We start from the raw sequence: 25,607 nt of genomic DNA on the forward strand, positions 1-25,607 counted from the left end.
TCAATTTGTTGAATACTTTGTATATCATGTCGCAAAATCCATGATACTATCTGTACCATAGAGCTGCTGTCATGTATATATATGTGTGTGTGTGTTCTATCAGTTTAACATGAAACGACCAGCTAACGAGGTACATGATATGCTTGTTCTTTCTGTTCCAAACCTGGGGCAACACATATTTTGAAGCTACATTATGGGACTGTTGCAGTTATTCTGTACTTCTATAGGGGGTTTCTGCAAATTTCGCAGGATGGGGGCTTCCACACTCTATCCTGTACCTACGTGTTCCATCCAATGGTTGTTACGTGGTTGGAGCAGCCGGAGCACTTCATGAATTGGAGCACAGGATACGTTCTCATGGCCACCGGTGCAACGCTTAAGAAGATGGCCGCCATCTGCTGCATGATGGTCCTGTTCGCCGGGCAGCTGCAGACAATGGCCGCACAGGGGGGCGACACGCTGTCTGACCTCAGTGGGGCCCTGTCCGGCGCCGTCGGCGGCCTCGGTGGGCCTGCCTGCAGGTGCCGAGGACGTCGGCGGGGACTTGTCCGGCGTCGTCGGCAACATTCCTTCCAACGTTAGCGACCTAGTTGGCGCTGTCGGCGGCCTCGATGGGGACAACCGGCTTCCTGCCGCCCGGCGGCGAGGTCGTGCGAGGAAGGCTGGATGCGCGCAAGGCAAGTGTGCTCAGATACGTGCAAAGCCTGTGGTGTGTGTGTCTGTTCCTGGCCGATGGAAGTGAACAGAACAGGCACGCGTTCCGTTTTCATCCGTTGGTGTTATTTTCAGTTCCTCCCGTCTCTAGCTTAATTTTGCATCTGCTGCAGCAGTAGCCTTTCTTTCGAATAAATTCAAGACATTTGTGGTTTTCGTGAGTGGATGTATCCCGAACCTACATGTGTATTATGTACTTTCTCTGTTTTTAAATATAAGTCTTTTTAGAGATTTTAATATGAACTAGCAAACATGCGCATTGCAACGGTAGAACAAAAAAGTTCACGCCTTCTTTTGTAAAACAACGTCCCATCAATATTACCGCTTGTCCTTCTTTTCCACCCTCGTCGTGGTGTCAATCTAATCATAACTTGTCAGAATGTGGTAAATCCCAAGGCGATGAGCTTTGCCGCCGCATGAGACACCTCTCATTGAACCTTAATGGACTTAAATAACTCAACAGTCAATGATGTCACATTAATACTTACATTGCTTAGAAGTTAGAACAATTGAAAATGATACAAACAAAACGAAGACTTAGTTGGACGCCTTGCAATTGTAACACGGTGCAATCTTCAGTTTAGCCGCTATCAACTACCCAAGAATTTAGACGACCAATACCAACATCGGAAATTACCATATTCTGAAAGCTCGTTGTGCTTTGGTAAACTGTTTCACTAAAAGCATAAACTAGAGGCGTAGGTTGTCTTACTTACCCGTAAGAAAATGAATATACTATTACATAATATTCCTTGTAGTTAATCCTGGAAATATATATTTGCAATTAATCCTAGAATTCCTATAAATCTTTACGGTTAATCCTAAAAAAATACAGCCAATCACCCAACCCACCCCATAATACTTCGTTTTGATGGGAAAAATCATAATACAACAAATAGCAAATTCCACCCAAACAAAAGAACAGAGGAAATTATGAGACCATTAGACGAAACGAGCTGGTGCTCCAGCTTGAAAGGGCTCTTCTTAGTCGATCAACCTTTGTTCCTTCAACGATCAAGCTATCAGATCAACAAAAGAACATAACCATGAAATACACATCGACCGGCCGATTTCTATCCAATGAAAATATTTGGTTGGTGATAAATCCAAAGTTGACCGAAACTGGCATGGAATCGGTCAAAAACCAGGGCGTATACTTACGTGGGTTGTAGGAATTTGCTAGATTGAACGACAGGTTCCCTCAAATAAATTTTGAACAAGATGTTTCGGATATTAATTCTGCATGAGATTTTGATGCTTCTCTTATCATCCTGAACCTCTTATCCTCCTCCTCGTCTTTGTCTACCTCATTCTAGATGGCTTAGGATTTTCGTGATCAAGATGGTTTGTGCCTTTTGACGTGTCTTTCTCCATTAAGTGCTAGTACATCTTTTATGAAATTCTCCACATTGCAAACAATATTCTTGAATAGAATAGAAAAAGGAGAGTTGACCAAAGCATAGATAATCGACTACATGTACAAAATTCTATAACCTGCAAGCCCCGACCGCAAAGATACCTTCACATCATATAAATACATGAACGTATGAGACTCGCGGCAGCCTCGGACTCGGTGCCCTCACGTACAGGCCTGAGTGCCCAGTGTCGTACCTCGTCGTTGCTGTCGGCAGCCATGACGACGAACTACCGCCTGTTGTCATCATCGAATAGGTTCCAGTTCATGTGCATGCATGTACACAGCCCAGTAGCTTCAGTGGTGGTCGCACCTGCACGAACACATGCATGCTCATCATACTACTCCAGCGCTTTGTCGCCGGGAAGCTCCATGTGCTCTGCCAGCGCTTCAGCCCTGACCTGCTGCACCAGAAGCTCCTGCGACCATCAGGGCCCGAGGGCATGGGCGGGGTGCAGCTCGTCCTTCATATTCATGCACGCGAGATTGAGCAGCACAACGGTGTGCCATGTCAGAATCTGGGTGAAGGGCTCGTACATGTCATGATGCTCGCCCGCCGCCGAGTGGCCTAATTTTGAGAGGGGTCAATTGCTGTTTGAGCTTGGACATGTTGCCCCGCAGCCTTGTGTTGATCCTCTTCCTCCTTGCCGTACTCTTGCCATCGATTAGAGGTACACATGCATTTTTTTTGTATCGACAGTGTTAGTACTAATCTTGATGCATGTGGTTAGTTAGTTAGATGCATGCTAGCTACCAGGTCGTGTGGCCGGTTGTTGAGTAACTGATGCACGCATGGATATGGACGCCGTGCATGTAGCTGGCTTAGTGAGTTTGTTAGCTAGACTAGTGCGTGCGTGCGTGGAGTTAGTGGCCGGTGTGGTGGCCAGATGGTGTGTGTGCAGCCGGGTATAAAAGGCCCCTTGATGTATTGATCAAGCCAAGCCGTGTGTAGCCATGTAGTCACTGTAAGCAAGAAAAAGATTGGGGCGTTCATGCGCCCGTGGCGGTGTTCGTGCGCCGGCCGGAAAATCTTGTGTCCACTGTTCTTCTCTTCCACCTCCGTTCGAGTGAGAGGAGAGGTAGCTAGAGGGCTGCGGTTCAACAACCCACAGATCCTTCCTTTACTTACTTTTATTATCTACAATCTCGTACCTGTCATGATGCTCGTTTTCACCTATTGTTTGTTGATTTCTGTGGTGGTTGGTATATTAACCGGTTGGAGTTAGTTAACAAAAGCGGGGTGGAACTATTAAACATCAAACATGCTTAGCTTAGCTGGCTGTTGTAGCTAGAGTCCCAGGAAATGTCTTTGGTTCGATTCCTATATTACAACTTATTTTTTGCGGTATAGAAGAAAGACCCCTCGCGTCGCTATTAGCCCAGATTTTTTTCCTGGGGAGGAAAGCCCATCCACGAGGGTTCCCAGCCCAGGACGGGCTTGTACATAACAATCTTCATCCTGCAATATTTTCTGCGATCGTAGGGCACACCAAATTAGTACCATCTCGGATAGTAGAAGATCTCAAAAAAAACAGAGGTGAATAGATGAAAAAATTGATGAAACACATCTTACTTTATTATTAGGTATAGAAAAAAATAGAGGTGAACGGATGAAAAAATTTGTGAAACGCATCTTACTTTATTATTAGGTATAGAGGTATAGATTGATATATATATATATATATATATATATATATATATATATATATATATATATATATATATGTAGATATAGATTCCATGTGATTCATGTGCATGTAATATTTTGCCATGTGATTCATATACACAACACATGGCTTTATCTTATATAGACGCCTTTATGTTATATAGACTAATGTAATATTAAATAACTAGGCCGTGCGAATGCACGGGTTGGCGACTAGTTGAGTAATAGTCCAGCCACCACGTACCAGCCGAGCACCATGTGCCGCCGGCGAAGGCGCTTCCCACAAGCGCCAGGGGCGGAGACGCGGGGGGTGGGGGGGGGGGGGGGGCGAGCGGGGGCTAGACCCCCCAATCGTTCGCACCCCCCAAGCGATCTGTTATATTCGTAGTGTACTAATGGGTAGTTAACTGCTAATCAGTATGTACTTAAGGCCCAGGCCCATAGATCCTTTGCGCCGTGTACACCCAGCCCAAAAATAGCTCATTATGGTCTCGTGTAAGCCTAGAAAGCCCGTTCTGCGTAACCTAGACGCTAATTACCACTAACCTAGTTAGACGCTAATCGATCGATTGATGATCGATTGATTTCGCCGCTGCGCCTCTGCTTGCCGCCACGGCAGCCGCGAGCGGACCAGGATACTGCCGCGGTGCTATCCAGCCTCTCCTGTTTTAATTTTGCCGAAGTATTGTCCATTGGAGTCCCCCGGTGATCATATTTAATCAATCAAATACTCTAATCCGCTTTTGGTCCTTGAGCACGCCAATCTAAAGGTAACTGCTATACATACAAGTCTTATTTCATCTGGATATCAATCTACTAGTCTTGATTAATTGGAGGACTACGTACAAGGTCTAATTAATTAGTATACCATGATGTAAAATTTTCAAACTATTTGATATTTTTTCTCATAGTTTTATTCGATTTAGTTGGCAATTATAGAGGTAAAATTATTCTAAAGGTTTTTCGTCCGATGTCCCGAATTATTTGATTCCGGTGGTACTTTCAAATTTTGGACTATGATGTGCCGAGACGGGTTGAATGCACGACATGCGCTGCACGTGATTTTCTGTCTGAATCTTTTTAGCATTATACTCTGTTCTTGGCGCACTCTGTTCGTCATTTATGTTGTGCGAGTAGTACATTCAGCAATCAGCAGCCAGTTGGTTTCATTGCTTTTCTTGTTGGCGGCCTTGGAAAATATCACGGTGAATAGTGTGAGTCAGATCTCGAACAATGAACACCTAATCTTCGTAAGAAGCAGTGCATGAAGTAGAGTGTGAGCTTCCATTCCACGGACAAGGTTAATGTCTGTACAAATCTGCCGTCTGCGTCATCCTCAAGCAACACACACACTGCTGCTGGTCATGGGAATTTCCACCAGGCTCGGGCTGTCCCCATCGATGGTGCTCAATGTCAAGGCTTCACACTGATTAGCACTCCTTATTAAATTTGTGCTTTTGACTAGTTCCTACCAAAAATTTGTACCATCAACCATCATCCACCACTGGGCTGGACAATAATTCAGAGGACCAATCTTAGACCAATCGTGTCAGAAGCCTCGTACAATCCATCTTATTGTTTGCTATTAGGCTCCATATATCGATATTCTTAGTCCAACCGTGTCAAGTCTTCTCGTTGATTAGTAGTTAGTTTGTGTTTTTTATTTGGTGCTAACCCGCTGCTTTGGAAAAGAAATTTTGAGGACCAAGCCTACTACATACCCGCGACCACAAAGCTACCATTCTACCTTCGCTGATGCTGCTCCAGACTCTGGTCCGGCTATTGCATCCCACTTCCTGTAAGAAACTCCCCCCATCTCCGGCAACCGGCGCGTAGCCTCCAACAGGTCATCACAAACTAGCATAAAAGCTTTTTTTCTTTTTTTCCCTGAAAAAATGTTCACTGTATAAGAAAGTTAATATTGGTCAGCACGCATTAGCAAATGTTTCACTGTATATTCAGTGTGTATTTGAATCAAGTTCACTATAGACTAAGAAAATGTTCAGTGTGTACATTACATTCATTTTTATAAAACTTGTTCAGATTTCGATATTTGTTCACGACTAAAAAGAAATGCTTACAGTAAAAAATATTTTAAATTTATTTAAGATTTCGAAATATTATTCGTATTTTAAGAAATTTGTTCACATTTGTTTTTCAACAAATATTGAAAAAAACGAAGATTTAACATTAATTAGTTCTTTAAGTTCAGCATTGCGTTTAAGTCGTGATCCGTTCCTAACTTCGTTGGCTAGCATCGGTAGCATGCATGGCGAGAATGGAATTCGATTTATACTTTTTGAATGAAAATACATATAATATTTGAATGGTCTATATTTCACTTTATATATTTTAGTGAGGGGGGTTATATTAGAAGCAGGACTCTTATACTAAACTTTTTTATTTTTTACATCTCATTATCAGAAAATTTAATTAGTATTTTCATTACATTTGACAATATTTAACACATGTTCACATGGAAATACGAAAAATCTAACATTTCTAGGAAACAACACAAACTTCCATTATGAAAATTATATTATAATTTCCAAAAAGTATTCCATGTTGTTTTGTTGAAATAAATTGTATCAATCTAAATCTAAAGAAACCAAACAGAAAAAATCTCATGCATTCGTCAGTGGAGTATTTTATTCTATTTGTTTAGACATAAGAGCAGCAGGACATATGTTGGATCTAGTTTTGATGGCCTGCACACGCAGTGTGCCTGACGTTTCTATATATATTATAGTGCGTTTGTACATGTGTTATCTATAAATATCTTGATGGAGGATCCTATACAATGCATGAGTATAAGAAATATGTTGTGATTATTTCGTCACCAATTTCAATATTAGCCTATTTATTAGTTTGGTTATCTTCACTTCTATTCTTGAACCGGGAGGATGTTTGGTGATGTTTCATTGACATCTACTTACATTCTAATGTATACATCTGCCAGTGAAGCAGATATTAGTGGACATGCTCTTCTGTATACAAGATCAAAAATTGGCATGTCTTGGTAGGTATGCGGCCACCATTACATCGGACTTTAGACTTTAGAGTTGACATATGGGATTAAATAAGGCAATCTAGTCGAATCCAAATGCAGTTCCAAGAGAGCATGTAAATACAGAAAATATGTATCAAACTCTAAAGAAGAGTTAGCCCTAAACTGCTGGTGGTAGTATAAAAGATGAAATAAATGGTACTGCTAAAGTCGGGGGAAGAACTAAGGGCATGTACAATGGGGGAAGCACCACACCACTGCCCCAACGTTTCATGTAGATAAAAGTAACTAAAGCCACTGTCTAATTCTACCTTGGTCCAACGAAAGCAGCGGTATTGTCCTCATGGTTGGCAGCCTTTTTCTATTCACCATAGAGTAGGCTTGTCCTGTTAAAGTTAAACCCGGTGATGTCCAACTATCCCTCATTGGCAGCGTCTGCACTTTTGTCAAGGGAGAGACGGCCTCTTTTGCAGGATCCCATCTATCTCTGCAAGCTACACCTTTTGCTAAGCTCAGTCATCCGAACCTACCTGGCATGCTGGAGCATCTGTCCATGCTGAAGCATTGGAGCAGAGCAAAAGCCTTTCTCAATGCATATATACAGATTCACCCATGTACCTACTTCCTATAATCTAACCTATTTCCAGTTGTGTATATATCCTCTTATTCTTATGGTGTATGGATTTTACCGTGGGGACCAAATCCATTATAGTGAAATCCAAATTAACTAAATCTTGAACAAGGAACTAATTCCCATCCCTGGAGACGGCATAGTGATAATCTCTCCAAAGGAGGGCCCCCCGAGAAAATATTTCAACACCTCTCTGCCATGGCCTCCTTAGCCTATGTTGTGGGTTGGGTTTGATTCATAAAAGCCTAACAGGAAGCGAAAATTCAGAGCTTGTCATCCAGGAGGACAGTCGCCAAATTACGCAAATAACACCCGGCGTGAATCACGACGTCGGGAACGGCATGGGCAGGAGGAAGGGCGGGAGGAACGGAGCCCGGCAGAGCGGACAGGTGCGGTGGCCGTGAGCGGCCCAGTGGTCAAGGCAGCCAAAGTGGAAGATGTGCTGGCACCCCCGCGGCCGGCGCAGCGCCGTGGAAGTCACTTAGGCACACCACACTAGTGCAGAACCGGGCTTTAACGCCGGTTCGTAAGGCCCTTTAGTGCCGGTTCTACAACCGGCACTAAAGAGTGGAGATTGAAGGTCCCACCCTTTTATTACTGGTTCGACACGAACCGGCGCTAAAGTGCCACCACGTGGCACGAGCTATGCCCGGGTGCTGGTAGACCATTAGTACCGGTTGGTAACATCAACCGGTACTAAATGTTTGGGGGGGTTGGTTTTATTTTTTATTTTTCCATTAATTTTGTGTTTTCCATTTAACTCTTTTTTGTTTGCTGGTATTTTACGATACTACATATTGTACACGTTATGCATATATATAAATAGATTTTCTCGTAGAACCGCATATATATAATATATATCATCGAATGTCTCACAACCACCACCATTAATTATTCACACATACTACACATGTATATATATACAATTTCTCCTACATGTTGCCTTGGTGCCTTCGGAGCACGATGACAAGTGGTTCATGGAGGCGGTAGCGAGTAATAGTATTCTTCTTTGGGATCTATGACCTGGTCGAGCAAAAATCCGGCTATTTCCTCTTGAAGTGCTTGTATGCGCTCCGTTGTTAGGAGCTTCTCCCGCACGTCATGGAACTGTTAAGAAGGAGATCAATATCGATAATCATGTAAAAATTGTGAATAGTGTTTTGTGAAACGTATCCATTGCTGTCTATCAGATCTGCTCCTTTCGGACGCCATCATGCGAATGTTCTCGCAAACGTAGTATGCACACAGATCAGTCCCCGAGGCCTGCTTCAGGGCCTTTACGAGAATGGAATTGAATCATATAATGATTAATCAAGCATGATATAATTAATTAATGCTATTGAAACAAGAATTAAAGAGATGGTAGCTAGCTAGCTAGTACTAATTACTTACCTTGGGTCGATGCCAAACATCTTTTTTGGCCATTTGCCTGGAGTCACCTTGATGAACTTTGCCCAAGCCCTGCCCGCCGGCAAAGAAAATTAATAAAGGGGTTATTAAATAGTTCATATCAGGAAAATGACGAACTAAATAGGACGAGATATAGTTAATAATGATTGAAATTACCTGTTGACTATCCCAAACAAGATGGTGTAGTCACTTTCTTTTTTAAGTAGTGAGTCCAGTACTTCAACTTTTCCTTTGTCAACTTTAGGGCTGCGTATGATATTGAACAGGGCATCTTCTCCCTCTCTGCTGGTATTGTCCGCCATAGCTTTTATTTAACTAATACAGAAGAAATATAAAACAATTTAGTAATCAAATTACAATGCATGGATGCAATCAATAAGGAAAAACTGAATCATATAGTACATAATATGCATCGTCTCGAATAATATATGATCTCGAATACATCGTCTCGAATAATATATAATCTCGAATACATCACTGGCTAGGTTGCTAACAAAGATCGAATACTACAGAAGAATCTAGGCCACTCGCGGTTCCTGGGGCGCGGGCGGTGGACACCCAAAGACAAGGATGTTGGGGAACGTTGCAGAAAAAAAATTCTCTACGTTTCACCAAGATCTATCTATGGAGTCATCTAGCAACGAGAGGGGAGTGCATCTACATACCCTTGTAGATCGCGAGCGGAAGCGTTCAAAGAACGAGGATGAGGGAGTCGTACTCGTCGTGATCCAAATCACCGGAGATCCTAGCGCCGAATGGACGGCACCTCCGCGTTCAACACACGTACGGAGCGGATGACGTCTCCTCCTTCTTGATCCAGCAAGGAGGAAGGAGAGGTTGATGAAGATCCAGCAGCACGACGGCGTGGTGGTGGATGCAGCAGTACTCCGGCAAGGCTTCGCCAAGCTCTATGGAGGAGGAGGAGGTGTTGGAGAGGGAGAGGGAGGCACCAAAGGCATGGATGTGCAGCCCTCCCTCTCCCCCCCACTATATATAGGGGGCCTAGGGGGCGTTGGCCCTAGGAGATCCAATCTCCTAGGGGGGCGGCGGCCAAGGGGGGTGGAGTACCCCCCAAGGCAAGTGGGGAGCCCCCCCACCCTAGGGTTTCAACCCTAGGCGCAAGGGGTGGGCCTAGGGGGGCGCACCAGCTCACTATGGGCTGGTTCCCCTCCCCACTTCAGCCCATGGGGCCCTCCGGGATGGGTGGCCCCACCCGGTGGACCCCCGGGACCCATCCGGTGGTCCCGGTACAATACCGGTGACCCCCGAATCTTTCCCGATGGCCGAAACTGCACTTCCTATATATAATTCTTTACCTCCGGACCATTCCGGAACTCCCCGTGATGTCCGGGATCTCATCGGGGACTCCGAACAACTTTCGGGTTACTGCATACTCATATCTCTACAACCCTAGCATCACCGAACCTTAAGTGTGTAGACCCTACGGGTTCGGGAGACACGTAGACATGACCGAGACGGCTCTCCGGCCAATAACCAACAGCGGGATCTGGATACCCATGTTGGCTCCCACATGCTCCACGATGATCTCATCGGATGAACCATGATGTCGAGGATTCAATCAATCCCGTATACAATTCCCTTTGTCAATCGGTATTATACTTGCCCGAGATTCGATCGTCGGTATCCCAATACCTCGTTCAATCTTATTACCGGCAAGTCACTTTACTTGTACCGTAATGCATGATCCCGTGACAAACCACTTGATCACATTGAGCTCATTATGATGATGCATTACCGAGTGGGCCCAGTGATACCTCTCCGTCATACGGAGTGACAAATCCCAGTCTCGATCCGTGTCAACCCAACAGACACTTTCGGAGATACCCGTAGTATACCTTTATAGTCGCCCAGTTACGTTGTGACGTTTGGCACACCCAAAGCACTCCTACGGTATCCGGGAGTTACACGATCTCATGGTCTAAGGAAAAGATACTTGACATTGGAAAAACTCTAGCAAACGAACTATACGATCTTGTGCTATGTTTAGTATTGGGTCTTGTCCATCACATCATTCTCCTAATGATGTGATCTCGTTATCAGTGACATCCAATGTCTATAGTCAGGAAACCATGATTATCTGTTGATCAACGAGCTAGTCAACTAGAGGCTTACTAGGGACATATTGGTGTCTATGTATTCACACATGTATTACGATTTCCGGATAACACAATTATAGCATGAATAAAAGACAATTATCATGAACAAGGAAATATAATAATAATCCTTTTATTATTGCCTCTAGGGCATATTTCCAACAGTCTCCCACTTGCACTAGAGTCAATAATCTAGTTACATTGTGATGAATCGAACACCCATAGAGTTCTGATGTTGATCATGTTTTGCTCGCGGAAGAGGTTTAGTCAATGGACCTGTGACATTCAGATCCGTATGCACTTTACAAATTTCTATGTCTTCATCTTGAACATTTTCACGAATGGAGTTGAAGCGACGCTTGATGTGCCTGGTCTTCTTGTGAAACCTGGGCTCCTTGGCAAGTGCAATAGCTCCAGTGTTGTCACAGAAGAGTTTGATCGGCCCCGACGCATTTAGTATGACTCCTAGGTCGGTGATGAACTCCTTCACCCAAATTGCTTCATGCGCTGCCTCCGAGGCTGCCATGTACTCCGCTTCACATGTAGATCCTGCCACGAGGCTCTGCTTGCAGCTGCACCAGCTTACTGCTCCACCATTCAACATATACACGTATCTGGTTTGTGACTTAGAGTCATCCAGATCTGTGTCGAAGCTAGCGTTGACGTAACCCTTTATGACAAGCTCTTCGTCACCTTCATAAATGAGAAACATGTCCTTAGTCCTTTTCAGGTACTTCAGGATATTCTTGACCGCTGTCCAGTGTTCCTTGCCGGGATTACTTTGGTACCTTCCTACCAAACTCACGGCAAGGTTTACATCAGGTCTGGTACACAACATGGCATACATAATAAACCCTATGGCTGAGGCATGGGGGATGACACTCATCTCTTCTATATCTTCTGCCGTGGTCGGACATTGAGCTGAGCTCAATTTCACACCTTGCAACACAGGCAAGAACCCCTTCTTAGACTGATCCATATTGAACTTATTCAATATCTTATCAAGGTATGTGCTTTGTGAAAGACCTATGAGGCGTCTTGATCTATCTCTATAGATCTTGATGCCTAATATATAAGCAGCTTCTCCAAGGTCCTTCATTGAAAAAATCTTATTCAAATAGGCCTTAATGCTGTCCAAAAGTTCTATATCATTTCCCATCAAAAGTATGTCATCTACATATAATATGAGAAATGCTACAGAGCTCCCACTCACTTTCTTGTAAACGCAGGCTTCTCCATAAGTCTGCATAAACCCAAACGCTTTGATCATCTCATCAAAGCGAATGTTCCAACTCCGAGATGCTTGCACCAGCCCATAAATGGATCGCTGGAGCTTGCATACCTTGTTAGCATTCTTAGGGTCGACAAAACCTTCCGGCTGCATCATATACAGTTCTTCCTTAAGATAACCGTTAAGGAATGCCGTTTTGACTTCCATTTGCCATATCTCATAATCATAGTATGCGGCAATTGCTAACATGATTCGGACGGACTTCAGCTTCGCTACGGGAGAGAAAGTCTCATCGTAGTCAACCCCTTGAACTTGTCGATAATCCTTAGCGACAAGCCTAGCTTTATAGATGGTCACATTACCATCCGCGTCTGTCTTCTTCTTAAAGATCCATTTATTTTCTATGGCTCGCCGATCATTGGGCAAGTCAGTCAAAGTCCATACTTCGTTTCCATACATGGATCCTATCTCGGATTTCATGGCTTCCAGCCATTTGTCGGAATCCGGGCCCGCCATCGCTTCTTCATAGTTCGAAGGTTCACCGTTGTCCAACAACATGATTTCCAAGACAGGGTTGCCGTACCACTCTGGTGCGGAACGTGTCCTTGTGGACCTACGAAGTTCAGTAGCAACTTGATCTGAAGTTTCATGATCATCATCATTAACTTCCTCTCTAGTCGGTGCAGGCACCTCAGGAACATTTTCTTGAGCTACGCTACTTACCGGTTCAAGAGGTAATACTTCATCAAGTTCTACTTTCCTCCCACTTATTTCTTTCGAGAGAAACTCTTTCTCTAGAAAGGATCCATTCTTGGCAACAAAGATCTTGCCTTCAGATCTGAGGTAGAAGGTATACCCAATAGTTTCTTTAGGGTATCCTACGAAGACGCATTTTTCCGACTTGGGTTCGAGCTTTTCAGGTTGAAGTTTCTTGACATAAGCATCACATCCCCAAACTTTTAGAAATGACAGCTTAGGTTTCTTCCCAAACCATAATTCATACGGTGTCATCTCAACGGATTTCGACGGAGCCCTATTTAAAGTGAATGCGGCAGTCCCTAAAGCATAGCCCTAAAATGATAGCGGTAAATCGGCAAGAGACGTCATAGATCACACCATATCTAATAGAGTGCGATTACGACGTTCGGACACACCATTACGCTGAGGTGTTCCAGGCGGCGTGAGTTGTGAAACTATTCCACATTTTCTTAAGTGTGTGCCAAATTCGTGACTCAAGTATTCTCCCCCACGATCTGATCGCAAGAACTTGATTTTCCTGTCACGTTGATTCTCAACCTCACTCTGAAATTCCTTAAACTTTTCAAAGGTCTCAGACTTGTGTTTCATTAAGTAGACATACCCATATCTACTCAAGTCATCAGTGAGAGTGAGAACATAACGATAGCCACCGCGAGCCTCAACACTCATTGGACCGCACACATCAGTATGTATGATTTCTAATAAGTTGGTTGCTCGCTCCATTGTTCCTGAGAACGGAGTCTTGGTCATCTTACCCATGAGGCATGGTTCGCATGTGTCAAATGATTCGTAATGAAGAGACTCTAAAAGTCCATCTGCATGGAGCTTCTTCATGCGTTTGACACCTATGTGACCAAGGCGGCAGTGCCACAAGTATGTGGGACTATCATTATCAACCTTACATCTTTTGGTATTCACACTATGAATATGTGTAGCATTACGCTCGAGATTCATTAAGAATAAACCATTCACCATCGGAGCATGACCATAAAACATATCTCTCATATAAATAGAACAACCATTATTCTCGGATTTAAATGAGTAGCCATCTCGAATTAAACGAGATCCTGATACAATGTTCATGCTCAAAGCTAGCACTAAATAACAATTATTGAGATTTAAAACTAATCCCGTAGGTAAATGTAGAGGTAGCGTGCCGACGGAGATCACATAGACCTTGGAACCATTCCCGACGCGCATCGTCACCTCGTCCTTCGCCAGCCTCCGCTTATTCCGCAGCTCCTGCTTTGAGTTACAAATATGAGCAACGGCACTGGTATCAAATACCCAGGAGCTACTACGAGTACTGCTAAGGTACACATCAATTACATGTATATCACATGTACCTTTCGTGTTGCCGGCCTTCTTGTCCGCTAAGTATTTGGGGCAGTTCCGCTTCCAGTGACCACTTCCCTTGCAATAAAAGCACTCAGTCTCGGGCTTGGGTCCATTCTTTGGCTTCTTCCCGGCAGCTTGCTTACCGGGCGCGGCAACTCCCTTGCCGTCCTTCTTGAAGTTCTTTTTACCCTTGCCTTTCTTGAACTTAGTGGTTTTATTCACCATCAACACTTGATGTTCCTTTTTGACTTCTACCTCTGCTGATTTCAGCATTGAATATACCTCAGGTATGGTCTTTTCCATCCCCTGCGTATTGAAGTTCATCACAAAGCTCTTGTAGCTCGGTGGAAGCGACTGAAGGATTCTGTCAATGACCGCGTCATCCGAGAGATTAACTCCCACCTGAGTCAAGCGGTTATGTAACCCAGACATAGTGAGTATGTGCTCACTGACAGAACTATTTTCCTCCATCTTACAGCTGAAGAACTTGTCGGAGACCTCATATCTCTCGACCCGGGCATGAGCTTGAAAAACCATTTTCAGCTCTTCGAACATCTCATATGCTCCGTGTCTCTCAAAACGCTTTTGGAGCCCCGGTTCTAAGCTGTAAAGCATACCACACTGAACGAGGGAGTAATCATCAGCACGTGTCTGCCAAGCGTTCATAACGTCTTGGTTCTGTGGGACGGGTGCATCACCTAGCGGTGCTTCTAGGACATAATCTCTCTTTGCAGCTATGATGATGATCCTCAGGTTCCGGACCCAGTCCGTATAATTGCTGCCATCGTTTTTCAGCTTGGTTTTCTCTAGGAACGCGTTGAAGTTGAGGACAACGTTGGCCATTTGATCTACAAGACATATTGTAAAGATTTTAGACTAAGTTCATGATAATTAAGTTCATCTAATCAAATTATTCAATGAACTCCCACTCAGATAGACATCCCTCCAGTCATCTAAGTATAACATGATCCGAGTTAGCTAGGCCGTGTCTGATCATCACGTGAGACGGACTAGTCAACATCGGTGAACATCTTCATGTTGATCGTATCTTCTATACGACTCATGTTTGACCTTTCGGTCTTCTGTGTTCCAAGGCCATGTCTGTACATGCTAGGCTCGTCAAGTCAACCTAAGTGTTTGCATGTGTAAATCTGTCTTACACCCGTTGTATGTGAACGTTGGAATCTAACACCTGATCATCACGTGGTGCTTCGAAACAACGAACTGTCGCAACGGCGCACAGTTAGGGGGAACACTTTCTTGAAATTATTATGAGGGATCATCTTATTTACTACCGTCGTTCTAAGTAAACAAGATGCAAAAACATGATAAACATCACATGCAATCAAATAATAATAGTGACATGATATGGCCAATATCATAAAGCTCCTTTGATCTCCATCTTGGGGCTCCATGATCATCTTGTCACCGGCATGACACCATGATCTCCATCATCATGATCTCCATCATCGTGTCTCCATGAAGTTGCTCGCCAACTATTACTTCTACCACTATGGCTAACGCGTTTAGCAATAAAGTAAAGTAATTTATATGGCGTTTCTCAATGACACGCAGGTCATACAAAAAATAAAGACAACTCCTATGGCTCCTGCCGGTTGTCATACTCATCGACATGCAAGTCGTGATTCCTATTACAAGAACATGATCTCATACATCACATATATATCATTCATCATTCATCACAACTTTGGTCATATCACATCACAAAACACTTGCTGCAAAAACAAGTTAGACGTCCTCTAATTGTTGTTGCAAGTTTTACGTGGCTGCAATAGGGTTCTAGCAAGAATATTTTCTTACCTACGTTAAATCCACAACGTGATTTGTCAACTTCTATTTACCCTTCATAAGGACCCTTTTCGTCGAATCCGCTCCAACTAAAGTGGGAGAGACAGACACCCGCTAGCCACCTTATGCAACTAGTGCATGTCAGTCGGTGGAACCTGTCTCACGTAAGTGTACGTGTAAGGTCGGTCCGGGCCGCTTCATCCCACAATACCGCTGAAGCAAAATAAGACTAGTAGCGGCAAGAAAGTTGACAACATTTACGCCCACAACAAATTGTGTTCTACTCGTGCAAAGAGAACTATGCATAGACCTAGCTCTGATACCACTGTTGGGGAACGTTGCAGAAAACAAAAAAATTTCTCTACGTTTCACCAAGATCTATCTATGGAGTCATCTAGCAACGAGACGGGAGTGCATCTACATACCCTTGTAGATCGCGAGCGGAAGCGTTCAAAGAACGGGGATGAGGGAGTCGTACTCGTTGTGATCCAAATCACCGGAGATCCTAGCGCCGAACGGACGGCACCTCCGCGTTTAACACATGTACGGAGTGGATGACGTCTCCTCCTTCTTGATCCAGCAAGGGGGAAGGAGAGGTTGATGAAGATCCAGCAGCACGACGGCGTGGTGGTGGGCGCAGCAGTACTCCGGTAGGGCTTCGCCAAGCTCTATGGAGGAGGAGGAGGTGTTGGAGAGGGAGACGGAGGCACCAAAGGCATGGATGTGCAGCCCTCCCTCCCCCCCACTATATATAGGGGGCCTAGGGGGGCGCCGGCCCTAGGAGATCCAATATCCTAGGGGGGGGCGGCCAAGGGGGGTGGAGTACCCCCCAAGGCAAGTGGGGAGCCCCCCCCCCCCCACCCTAGGGTTTCAACCCTAGGCGCAAGGGGTGGGCCTAGGGGGGCGCACCAGCCCACTATGGGCTGGTTCCCCTTCCCACTTCAGCCCATGGGACCCTCCGAGATGGGTGGCCCCACCGGGTGGACCCCCGGGACCCATCTGGTGGTCCCGGTACAATACCGGTGACCCCTGAATCTTTCCCGATGGCCGAAACTGCACTTCCTATATATAATTCTTTACCTCCGGACCATTCCAGAACTCCTCCTGACGTCCGGGATCTCATCCGGGACTCCGAACAACTTTCGGGTTACTGCATACTCATATCTCTACAACCCTAGCGTCACCGAACCTTAAGTGTGTAGACCCTACGGGTTCGGGAGACACGTAGACATGACCGAGATGGCTCTCCGGCCAATAACCAACGGCGGGATCTGGATACCCATGTTGGCTCCCACATGCTCCACGATGATCTCATCGGATGAACCACGATGTCGAGGATTCAATCAATCCCGTATACAATTCCCTTTGTCAATCGGTATTATACTTGCCCGAGATTCGATCGTCGGTATCCCAATACCTCGTTCAATCTCGTTACCGGCAAGTCACTTTACTCGTACCGTAATGCATGATCCCGTGACCAACCACTTGATCACATTGAGCTCATTATGATGATGCATTACCGAGTGGGCCCAGTGATACCTCTCCGTCATACGGAGTGACAAATCCCAGTCTCGATCCATGTCAACCCAACAGACATTTTCGGAGATACCGGTAGTATACCTTTATAGTCACCCAGTTACGTTGTGACGTTTGGCACACCCAAAGCACTCCTTCGGTATCCGGGAGTTACACGATCTCATGGTCTAAGGAAAAGATACTTGACATTGGAAAAACTCTAGCAAACGAACTATACGATCTTGTGCTATGTTTAGTACTGGGTCTTGTCCATCACATCATTCTCCTAATGATTTGATCTCGTTATCAGTGACATCCAATGTCTATAGTCAGGAAACCATGACTATCTGTTGATCAACGAGCTAGTCAACTAGAGGCTTACTAGGGACATATTGGTGTCTATGTATTCACACATGTATTACGATTTCCGGATAACACAATTATAGGATGAATAAAAGACAATTATCATGAACAAGGAAATATAATAATAATCCTTTTATTATTGCCTCTAGGGCATATTTCCAACAAAGGAACCATCACAGGACCATATCTCCGGTCATCTACCCAAAGAACCTGCCAGGTATTGGAGAACCTGACGTCCATAGCAGCCATGTAGCGATGGACGTGCTCGTCCTCCTCCCTGACACGACGACGCACCACCTTCGGAGGGGGCTGGCTCGCTCTGCACTGAATGTGGCCCACACGAGGGCCACCAAAGGAGATCAGGGTCGACGACGGGACCCGAGGCCGGGTTCCTCACCAAGCGGCGCGCCCCTCCAGGTAGCACCTCCCAGTGCCAGCCCGGCGGAGCCCAGTCCCAGACATGGGTCAGCCAGACGTCGTAGCGAACGGGTCCACGGCGAGGATGCAGGCCGGGCATCGTCAAGAACAAATACTATATGCCCGCAAAAAGTAACTTTTTTAAAATGATTGGATTGTGATAACTAAAATTCTATATGCAAATTCTAACAATTTGACATTAATCTAATTCATCTAGCTAAAACTAACTCTAAAATTTCTAACATTTCTATATATATAACTAACATTTCTAATATTTCTATAACTAAAAAACAGAAAAATTGCTAAAATTTCTATAAATATTTCTATAACTAAAAAACAGAAAAATTTATAACATTTCTATATAACTAACATTTCTAATATTTCTATAACTAAAAAACAGAAAAATTGCTAACATTTCTATAACAATGTGTGTGTGTGTGGACATGGCGGCCGGGGCAGGAGCTCACCGGCGAGGCGCGGTGACGGGAGGCGGCGACGGGGATGGAGACGGGCGGTGACGACGGGGATGGGGACGGGGCGGCGACGACGGGGACAGGGACGGGTCGGGCGGGGACGACGGGCGGGGTGCGGCAACGGGGACGACGGGGACGGGGACGGCGACGGGGGCAGCGGCGACGGGGTAGAGGAGAAATAAGCAGAGGCAGAGATGAGAAACTGAATTTTTTTGAAGTGTTTTCTTATATAGAATAACCTTTAATACCGGTTGAAGCCACCAACCGGTATTAAAGGTCTGTTTTGGCAAGGCCAAGTGGCGGGAAGCGCCCACCTTTAGTACCAGGTGGTGGCACCTAGCGGTACTAAAGACCTCCCCCCCTTTAGTACTGGTTGGAGCCACGACGCGGTACTAAAGGGTGTGCGCTGCCAGGCGAGGGGCACAGAAGTTTAGTCCCACCTTGCTAGTTGAGGAGCGCCAGGACCAGTTTATAAGCCCCGGCGCGGGCACTGCATTGAGCTCCTCTCAATAGCAGGCCTTCTGGGCCTACCTCTCCTACTCTACCTGTGGGCCTACTAGGCTTGCGGGCCTGCATCCTGGCCCAACTACAGGTTGGGTTTCTAGTCGTATGCGGGCCGCTCTGGCCCAGTAGGTGGGCTTTTTTATTTTCTTATTTTTTTGCTTTATTTATTTTTGGTTAATTTATTTTTGAGTTGTTTTTTTACTGTATTTAGAGTTTCTTTGGGAATATTTTTGCTTTAGGTACAAAAAATTACAAACTTTTTGTTAGTGCCGGTAGTTTACAAATTTGAATAGTTTACATTTTGAATTATTTGAAATTTGTGTGAATCACTAGTTTGTGAATAACTTAACTTTGAAAATAGATTTTTCAGTGATTCTTTTTTTTATGTTTAATATTAGTGTGTTTTATCATTATATTCAATTTGGTAATGCTTAGGTTATTTAAAAAATGAAATGCCTTTGTAACGGATGAGTTTTCGTCCGAAACCCTGATACTTCGAAAGAGATTGTCCATTTTGTACATGAAGTGCATCCCGTTTTTGCGGTAATCCTCTCTACTTTTTTGCACATGCTATGTGGGTGAAATTATGATACCATGCCAACTTTCAATCTTTTCTGAGTTCATTTGAAATGCTTTTCAATTTCAGGGCCATTTAGCTGAAAGAATCAGTAAATGCATGAAAGAATTTGTTTGCACATAAAATTTCTTCGTGTTTCAAATGCCAAAACACATAACTACCCTAACTATTACAGAGATTCCCTCCTGGGTGTGAAACACAGAAGAAAATAATGATAGTGAAGCCGATCACATCCCAGATCTTTGGGTGTGAAACTTTTTCTTCGTGTGTGTCCCTTTGCGCTGTAGCCATGGAAAATTTTCATCATTTAACTGGATGCTCGGGTCAATATTCGCTGTGAATGGAGCAATTTCATCAAACTTTTCATAATCTTCTGACATGTCTGTCTTGTCATCCACTCCCACGATGTTTCTATTCCCAGAAAGAACTATGTGGCGCTTTGGCTCATCGTATGATGCATTCACTTCCTTATCTTTTCTTTTTCTCGGCTTTGTAGACATATCCTTCACATAGAAAACCTGTGCCACATCATTAGCTAGGACGAATGGTTCGTCTGCATACGCAAGATTGTTGAGATCCACTGTTGTCATTCCATACTTCGGGTCTTCCGTTACCCCGCCTCGTGTCATATTGACCCATTTGCACCGAAACAAAGGGACCTTCGAACCACGTCCATAGTCAAGTTCCCATATCTCCTCTATGTAACCATATTATGTTTCCTTTCCCATCTTGGTTGTTGCATCAAAGCGGACACCACTGTTTTGGTTGGTGCTCTTCTTATCTTGGGCGACCGTGTAAAATGTATTACCATTTATCTCGTACCCTTTGAAAGTCATTATATTCGAAGGTGGTAACTGGGACAGCGAGTACATGTCATCTTCAATAGAGGCGTCATGCATGGTACGTGTCTGCAACCAGCCGGCGAAACTCCTGGTTTGTTCACGTGTAATCCAGTCATCAGACCGCTCCGGGTGTTTGGAGCATAGAAAATTCTTGTGTTCGTCCATATACGGAGCCACCAAGGCGGAATTTTGTAGAACTGCGTAGTGTGCTTCAGTGAGAGAATGTCCGTCCATACATATTATTTGATTCCCTCCTAGCGTGCCTTTTCCATCCAGTCTGTCCTTATGCCGCGATTCAGGAACACCAATCGGCTTAAGGTTAGGAATAAAGTCAATACAAAACTCAATGACCTCCTCATTTTCATGGCCCTTGGAGATGCTTCCTTCTGGCCTAGCACGGTTATGAACATATTTCTTTAAGACTCCCATGAACCTCTCAAAGGGGAACGTATTGTGTAGAAATATAGGACCCAAAACATTAATCTCTTCGCATAGGTGAACTAGGACGTGTGTCATGATGTTGAAGAAGGATGGTGGGAACACCAACTCGAAGCTGACAAGACATTGCATCAAATCATTCTCTAACCTTGGTATGATTTCTGGATCGATTACCTTCTGAGAGATTGCATTGAGGAATGCACATAGCTTCACAATGGCTAATCGAACGTTATCCGGTAGAAGCCCCCTCAATGCAACCGAAAGTAGTTGCGTCATAATCACGTGGCAGTCATGAGACTTTAGATTCTGGAACTTTTTCTCTGCCATGTTTATTATTCCCTTTATATTCGACGAGAAGTCAGACGGTACCTTAATACTGAGCAGGCATTGAAAGAATATTTCCTTCTCTTCTTTGGTAAGAGCGTAGCTGGCATGACCCTGATGTATGCCGTCTTTTCCATGCATACGTTGCTGGTCCTCCTGTGCCTCAGGTGTATCTTTTGTTTTCCCATACACGCCCAAGAAGCCAAGCAGGGTCACGCAAAGATTCTTCATCACGTGCATCATGTCGATTGCAGAGCGGACCTCTAGGTCTTTCCAATAGGGCAGGTCCCAAAATATAGATTTCTTCTTCCATATGGGTGCGCGTCCGTCAGCGTCATTCGGAATAGGTTGTCCGTTAGGACCCTTTCCAAAGGCTACCTTCAAATCCTTGACCATATCATGTACATCAGCACCAGTACGGTGGCGAGGCTTCGTCCGGTGATCCGTCTCACCTTTGAAATGATTGCCTTTCTTTCTTCCGGGATGCCTGCTCGAAAGAAATCGACGATGTCCTAGGTACACATTCTTCCTACATTTGTCCAAATATATACTGTCGGTATCATCCAAACAGTGTGTGCATGCACGGTATCCCTTGTTTGTCTGTCCTGAAAGGTTACTGAGAGCAGGCCAATCATTGATGGTCACGGACACCAAGGCCTTTAGGTCAAATTCTTCCCCCATGTGCTCATCCCACGCACGTACACCTGTTCCATTCCACAGCTGTAAGAGTTCTTCAACTAATGGCCTTAGGTACACATCAATGTTGTTGCCGGGTTGCTTAGGGCCTTGGATGAGCACTGACATCATAATGAACTTCCGCTTCATGCACAACCAAGGAGGAAGGTTATACAAACATAGAGTCACAGGCCAGGTGTTATGGTTGCTGCTCTGCTCCCCAAAAGGATTAATGCCATCTACGCTTAGACCAAACCATATGTTCCTTGCGTCATCTGTAAACTCCTTCCCGTACTTTCTCTCGGTTTTTCTCCACTGCGACCCATCAGCGGGTACTCTCCACTTTCCGTCTTTCTTACGGTCTTCTCTGTGCCATTGCATCGCCTTGGCATGCTCTTTGTTTTGGAACAAACGTTTCAACTGTGGTATTATAGGAGCATACCACATCACCTTGGCAGGAATCTTCTTCCTAGGGCGCTCGCCCTCGACATCACCAGGGTCATCGCGCCTAGTCTTATAGCGCAATGCACCGCATACCGGGCAAGCGTCCAAATCCTCGTACTCACCGCGGTAGAGGATGCAGTCATTAGGGCATGCATGTATCTTCTGCACCTCTAACCCTAGAGGGCAGACAGCCTTCTTTGCCTCTAACCCTAATGGAAGCATATTCTTTATCATTACCAGCAACTTTCCAAATCCCTTGTCAGATACACCATTCTCTGCCTTCCATTGCAGCAATTCCAGTGTGGTGCCCAACTTTTTCTTTTGAGCTTCGCAATTCGGGTACAACAATTTCTAGTGATCCTCTAACATGCGCTGCAACTTCTTCTTCTCCAAATCACTTGCGCAGTTTCTCTTTGCATCGGCAATGGCCCGACCTAGATCATCAGCGGGCTCATCTGATGCCTCTTCTTCAGCTTCTTCCCGCATTGCCGGCTCAGCTTCTTCCCCTATTATTGTATCATCATATTCAGGGAACCCATGGCCAGGCTAGCTGTCGTCGTCCTCTTCTTCTTCATTGTCTTCCATCATATATAACCCCTCTTTCTCCGTGCTTGGTCCAAACATTATAGTGGGGCATGAAACTGGACTTAAACAGATGGACGTGAATGGTTCTTGACGTAGAGTAATTGTGATCATTCTTACAGACTAAACATGGACAAGGCATAAAACCATCCGCTCGCTTGTTTGCCTCAGTCGCAAGCAGAAAAGTTTTCATTCCATTAATGAACTCGGGAGAGCATCGGTCATTGTACATCCATTGTCGGCTCATCTTCATTACACAACACCGAAAAGACCAAATTAATACAAGTTCATACATAAAGTTCATACAAGACTTAAATGCAACAAATAAATAACTCTCTAACTAAAGCATTTAAATGCAGAAACAAATGCGATCAAGATCGGAACTAAGGTAACAATTGATCCAACAGCATAATGATACCAAGCCTCACTATCAATGGCATATTTTCTAATCTTTCTAATCTTTAAGCGCATTTTCTCCATCTTGATCTTGTGATCATCAACGACATCGGCAACATGCAACTCCAATTCCATCTTCTCCCCCTCAATTCTTTTCAATTTTTATTTCAAATACTCGTTTTCTCTTTCAACTAAATTTAACCTCTCGACAATAGGGTCGGTTGGAATTTCCGGTTGACAAACCTCCTAGACAAAAATATCTATGTCAACTTGATGGGCATAATTTGTCATAAACACGAAATGCAGCAACTAGTTTTAAAAGAGAATATACCACATCCGAATCATAACAAGGACGAGGGCTGACGGGGACGGATATCAAAACCATGGCACTATGTATAACAAACAACGTACGGATAAGATAATTATACGAGTAACTATATATCCAAATCACACAAACATCAATTTGGTAATGTAAAACATTCATGAATAAGAGGCTCACCACAAGGTGGTGCCGGCGACGGAACGGTGCCGGCGATCGACTGTTATTATGACGGAGATTTAGAAGGCACTAAGTAAACCACACCTACATATGCAAACTAAGTGTTATTTTTGACATCAAATTGCATATAAATCAAATACTAGCACATATATTTCCTCCCAAATTACTAAACTCATAAATTAATCACTATACAAAGCATTGCAAGAGCTAATCTAGAAATGAGAGATGAAAGGACAAAGTTGCTAGCCTTTATGATCATTTGAATGGATGGGGGCCTTCAAATCTTGATAAATTTTGGGCAAAATGTGTGATGAGCTCGAGAGGAAGAGGGGAAGAACAGAGAGGAGAGGGGAAAGGGGAAGAACAGAGCAAGCTCGGGTGGACAAAGGGTTTATGTAGGACGACCTTTAGCACCGGTTCATGCCACGAACCGGTACTAAAGATGCTGGAGGGGCCCCGGACTGACAACATCCTGCCACCACTCACTTTAGTACCGGTACGTGGCACGAACCGGTGCTAAAGGTCGGCCACGAACCGGTACTAATGAAAGCGGCCGGCTAGCCGTTGGAATCGGCACTAATGCACACATTAGTGCCGGCTCAAAAGCAAACCGGCACTAATGTGCTTGACATTTGACCCTTTTTCTACTAGTGCCACGCATTCCTCTGGGAGGGTGTTGGTGCTGGCGTTGGATACGGAGAGCTCGTCGAAGCGCACGGCCGGGCAGTGCTCCTCCAGCTCATTGAGGTCGTGGTCATCGTGGTACTGCCCCTGGTGGTGGTGGTGGTTGGCGAAGTCAGAGTTGTTTGGGTGGTCGATGCCGGGGCCGAGCAGCCAGGAGGAGAGGCGGCGGAGGTGGGCAAGCAGGAAGAGGAGGTTGGGCAGCAGCCTCGGCACCGCCGGAGGGAAACCCATTAGCTAGCTGGTCTCGATCGTGCAACCGAGCTAGAGAGAGATGCATGTCAGTGGTACACAAAGATTGCTCTGGCCTTTATAAGGAGAAGCAGAGCGAGCAACTAGACATGGACAGAGAAATAATGTAGAATAGCTTTAGGTGCACAGCAGCTAGACATGTACCGTACAGTCGACAGACACAGACACGTGCTTAACTGATGAGATGTTGAGGAGTGACTGGGCATAATATGTCCACCGGGGGTTCAGATTCTGTAGGATTCAATTCAACCTCTGGCGCCCTCCCCTCACGTCGCCCCTGCTCGGGCGACTCGGGGGTCCAAACCCTAGCGCCGCCGCCTCCATTTCCCCTCCCTTCCCCCCTCGTCGCCGCCTGAGGCTGCCGCCAGGCAAGCCCGGGGCGCCGCCGAGGAAGGTGGCGGCGGGGCCCTGGCTGCCCTGCCTCTTCTGCGGGGGGGCCGAGGTCCCCGGGGCAGCGGCCCTGTCGGAGAGACGTCACCGGCCCTGCGACAGGCGGTGGCGGGGGCGTGGGCCGGCGAACCTGGCCGTGTGG

The 25,607-nt window shown here is 45.1% G+C and overlaps 1 protein-coding gene across 1 annotated transcript; it reads right to left on the bottom strand.

Annotated features, from left to right (window-relative positions):
* Positions 1-586: 586 nt before the first annotated feature.
* LOC147956980 (uncharacterized) lies at positions 587-25,057 on the bottom strand. Its single transcript, XM_087531527.1, has 2 exons — positions 24,780-25,057; positions 587-662 (listed from the first exon to the last, which is right to left on the bottom strand). Exons 1-2 carry the CDS (start codon positions 25,055-25,057, stop codon positions 587-589), a joined length of 354 nt encoding a protein of 117 aa, XP_087387653.1.
* Between the last annotated feature and the right edge of the window lie 550 nt (positions 25,058-25,607).

Source organism: Triticum urartu, chromosome 7A (genome assembly GCF_056163025.1).
Source record: "Triticum urartu cultivar PI428250 chromosome 7A, HENAU_Tu73, whole genome shotgun sequence".
In the NCBI taxonomy this organism is placed as follows: Eukaryota; Viridiplantae; Streptophyta; class Magnoliopsida; order Poales; family Poaceae; genus Triticum; species Triticum urartu.

What these genes read in the sequence shown, in the direction of transcription:
- LOC147956980 (XM_087531527.1), bottom strand. Translation starts at nt 25,057, where the DNA reads ATGGGTTTCCCTCCGGCGGTGCCGAGGCTGCTGCCCAACCTCCTCTTC. An exon ending in GTGGCACTAGTAGAAAAAGG is followed by an intron (nt 663 to 24,779) that starts GTCAAATGTCAA and finishes GCGCGCATCCAG; the next exon opens with CCTTCCTCGCACGACCTCGC.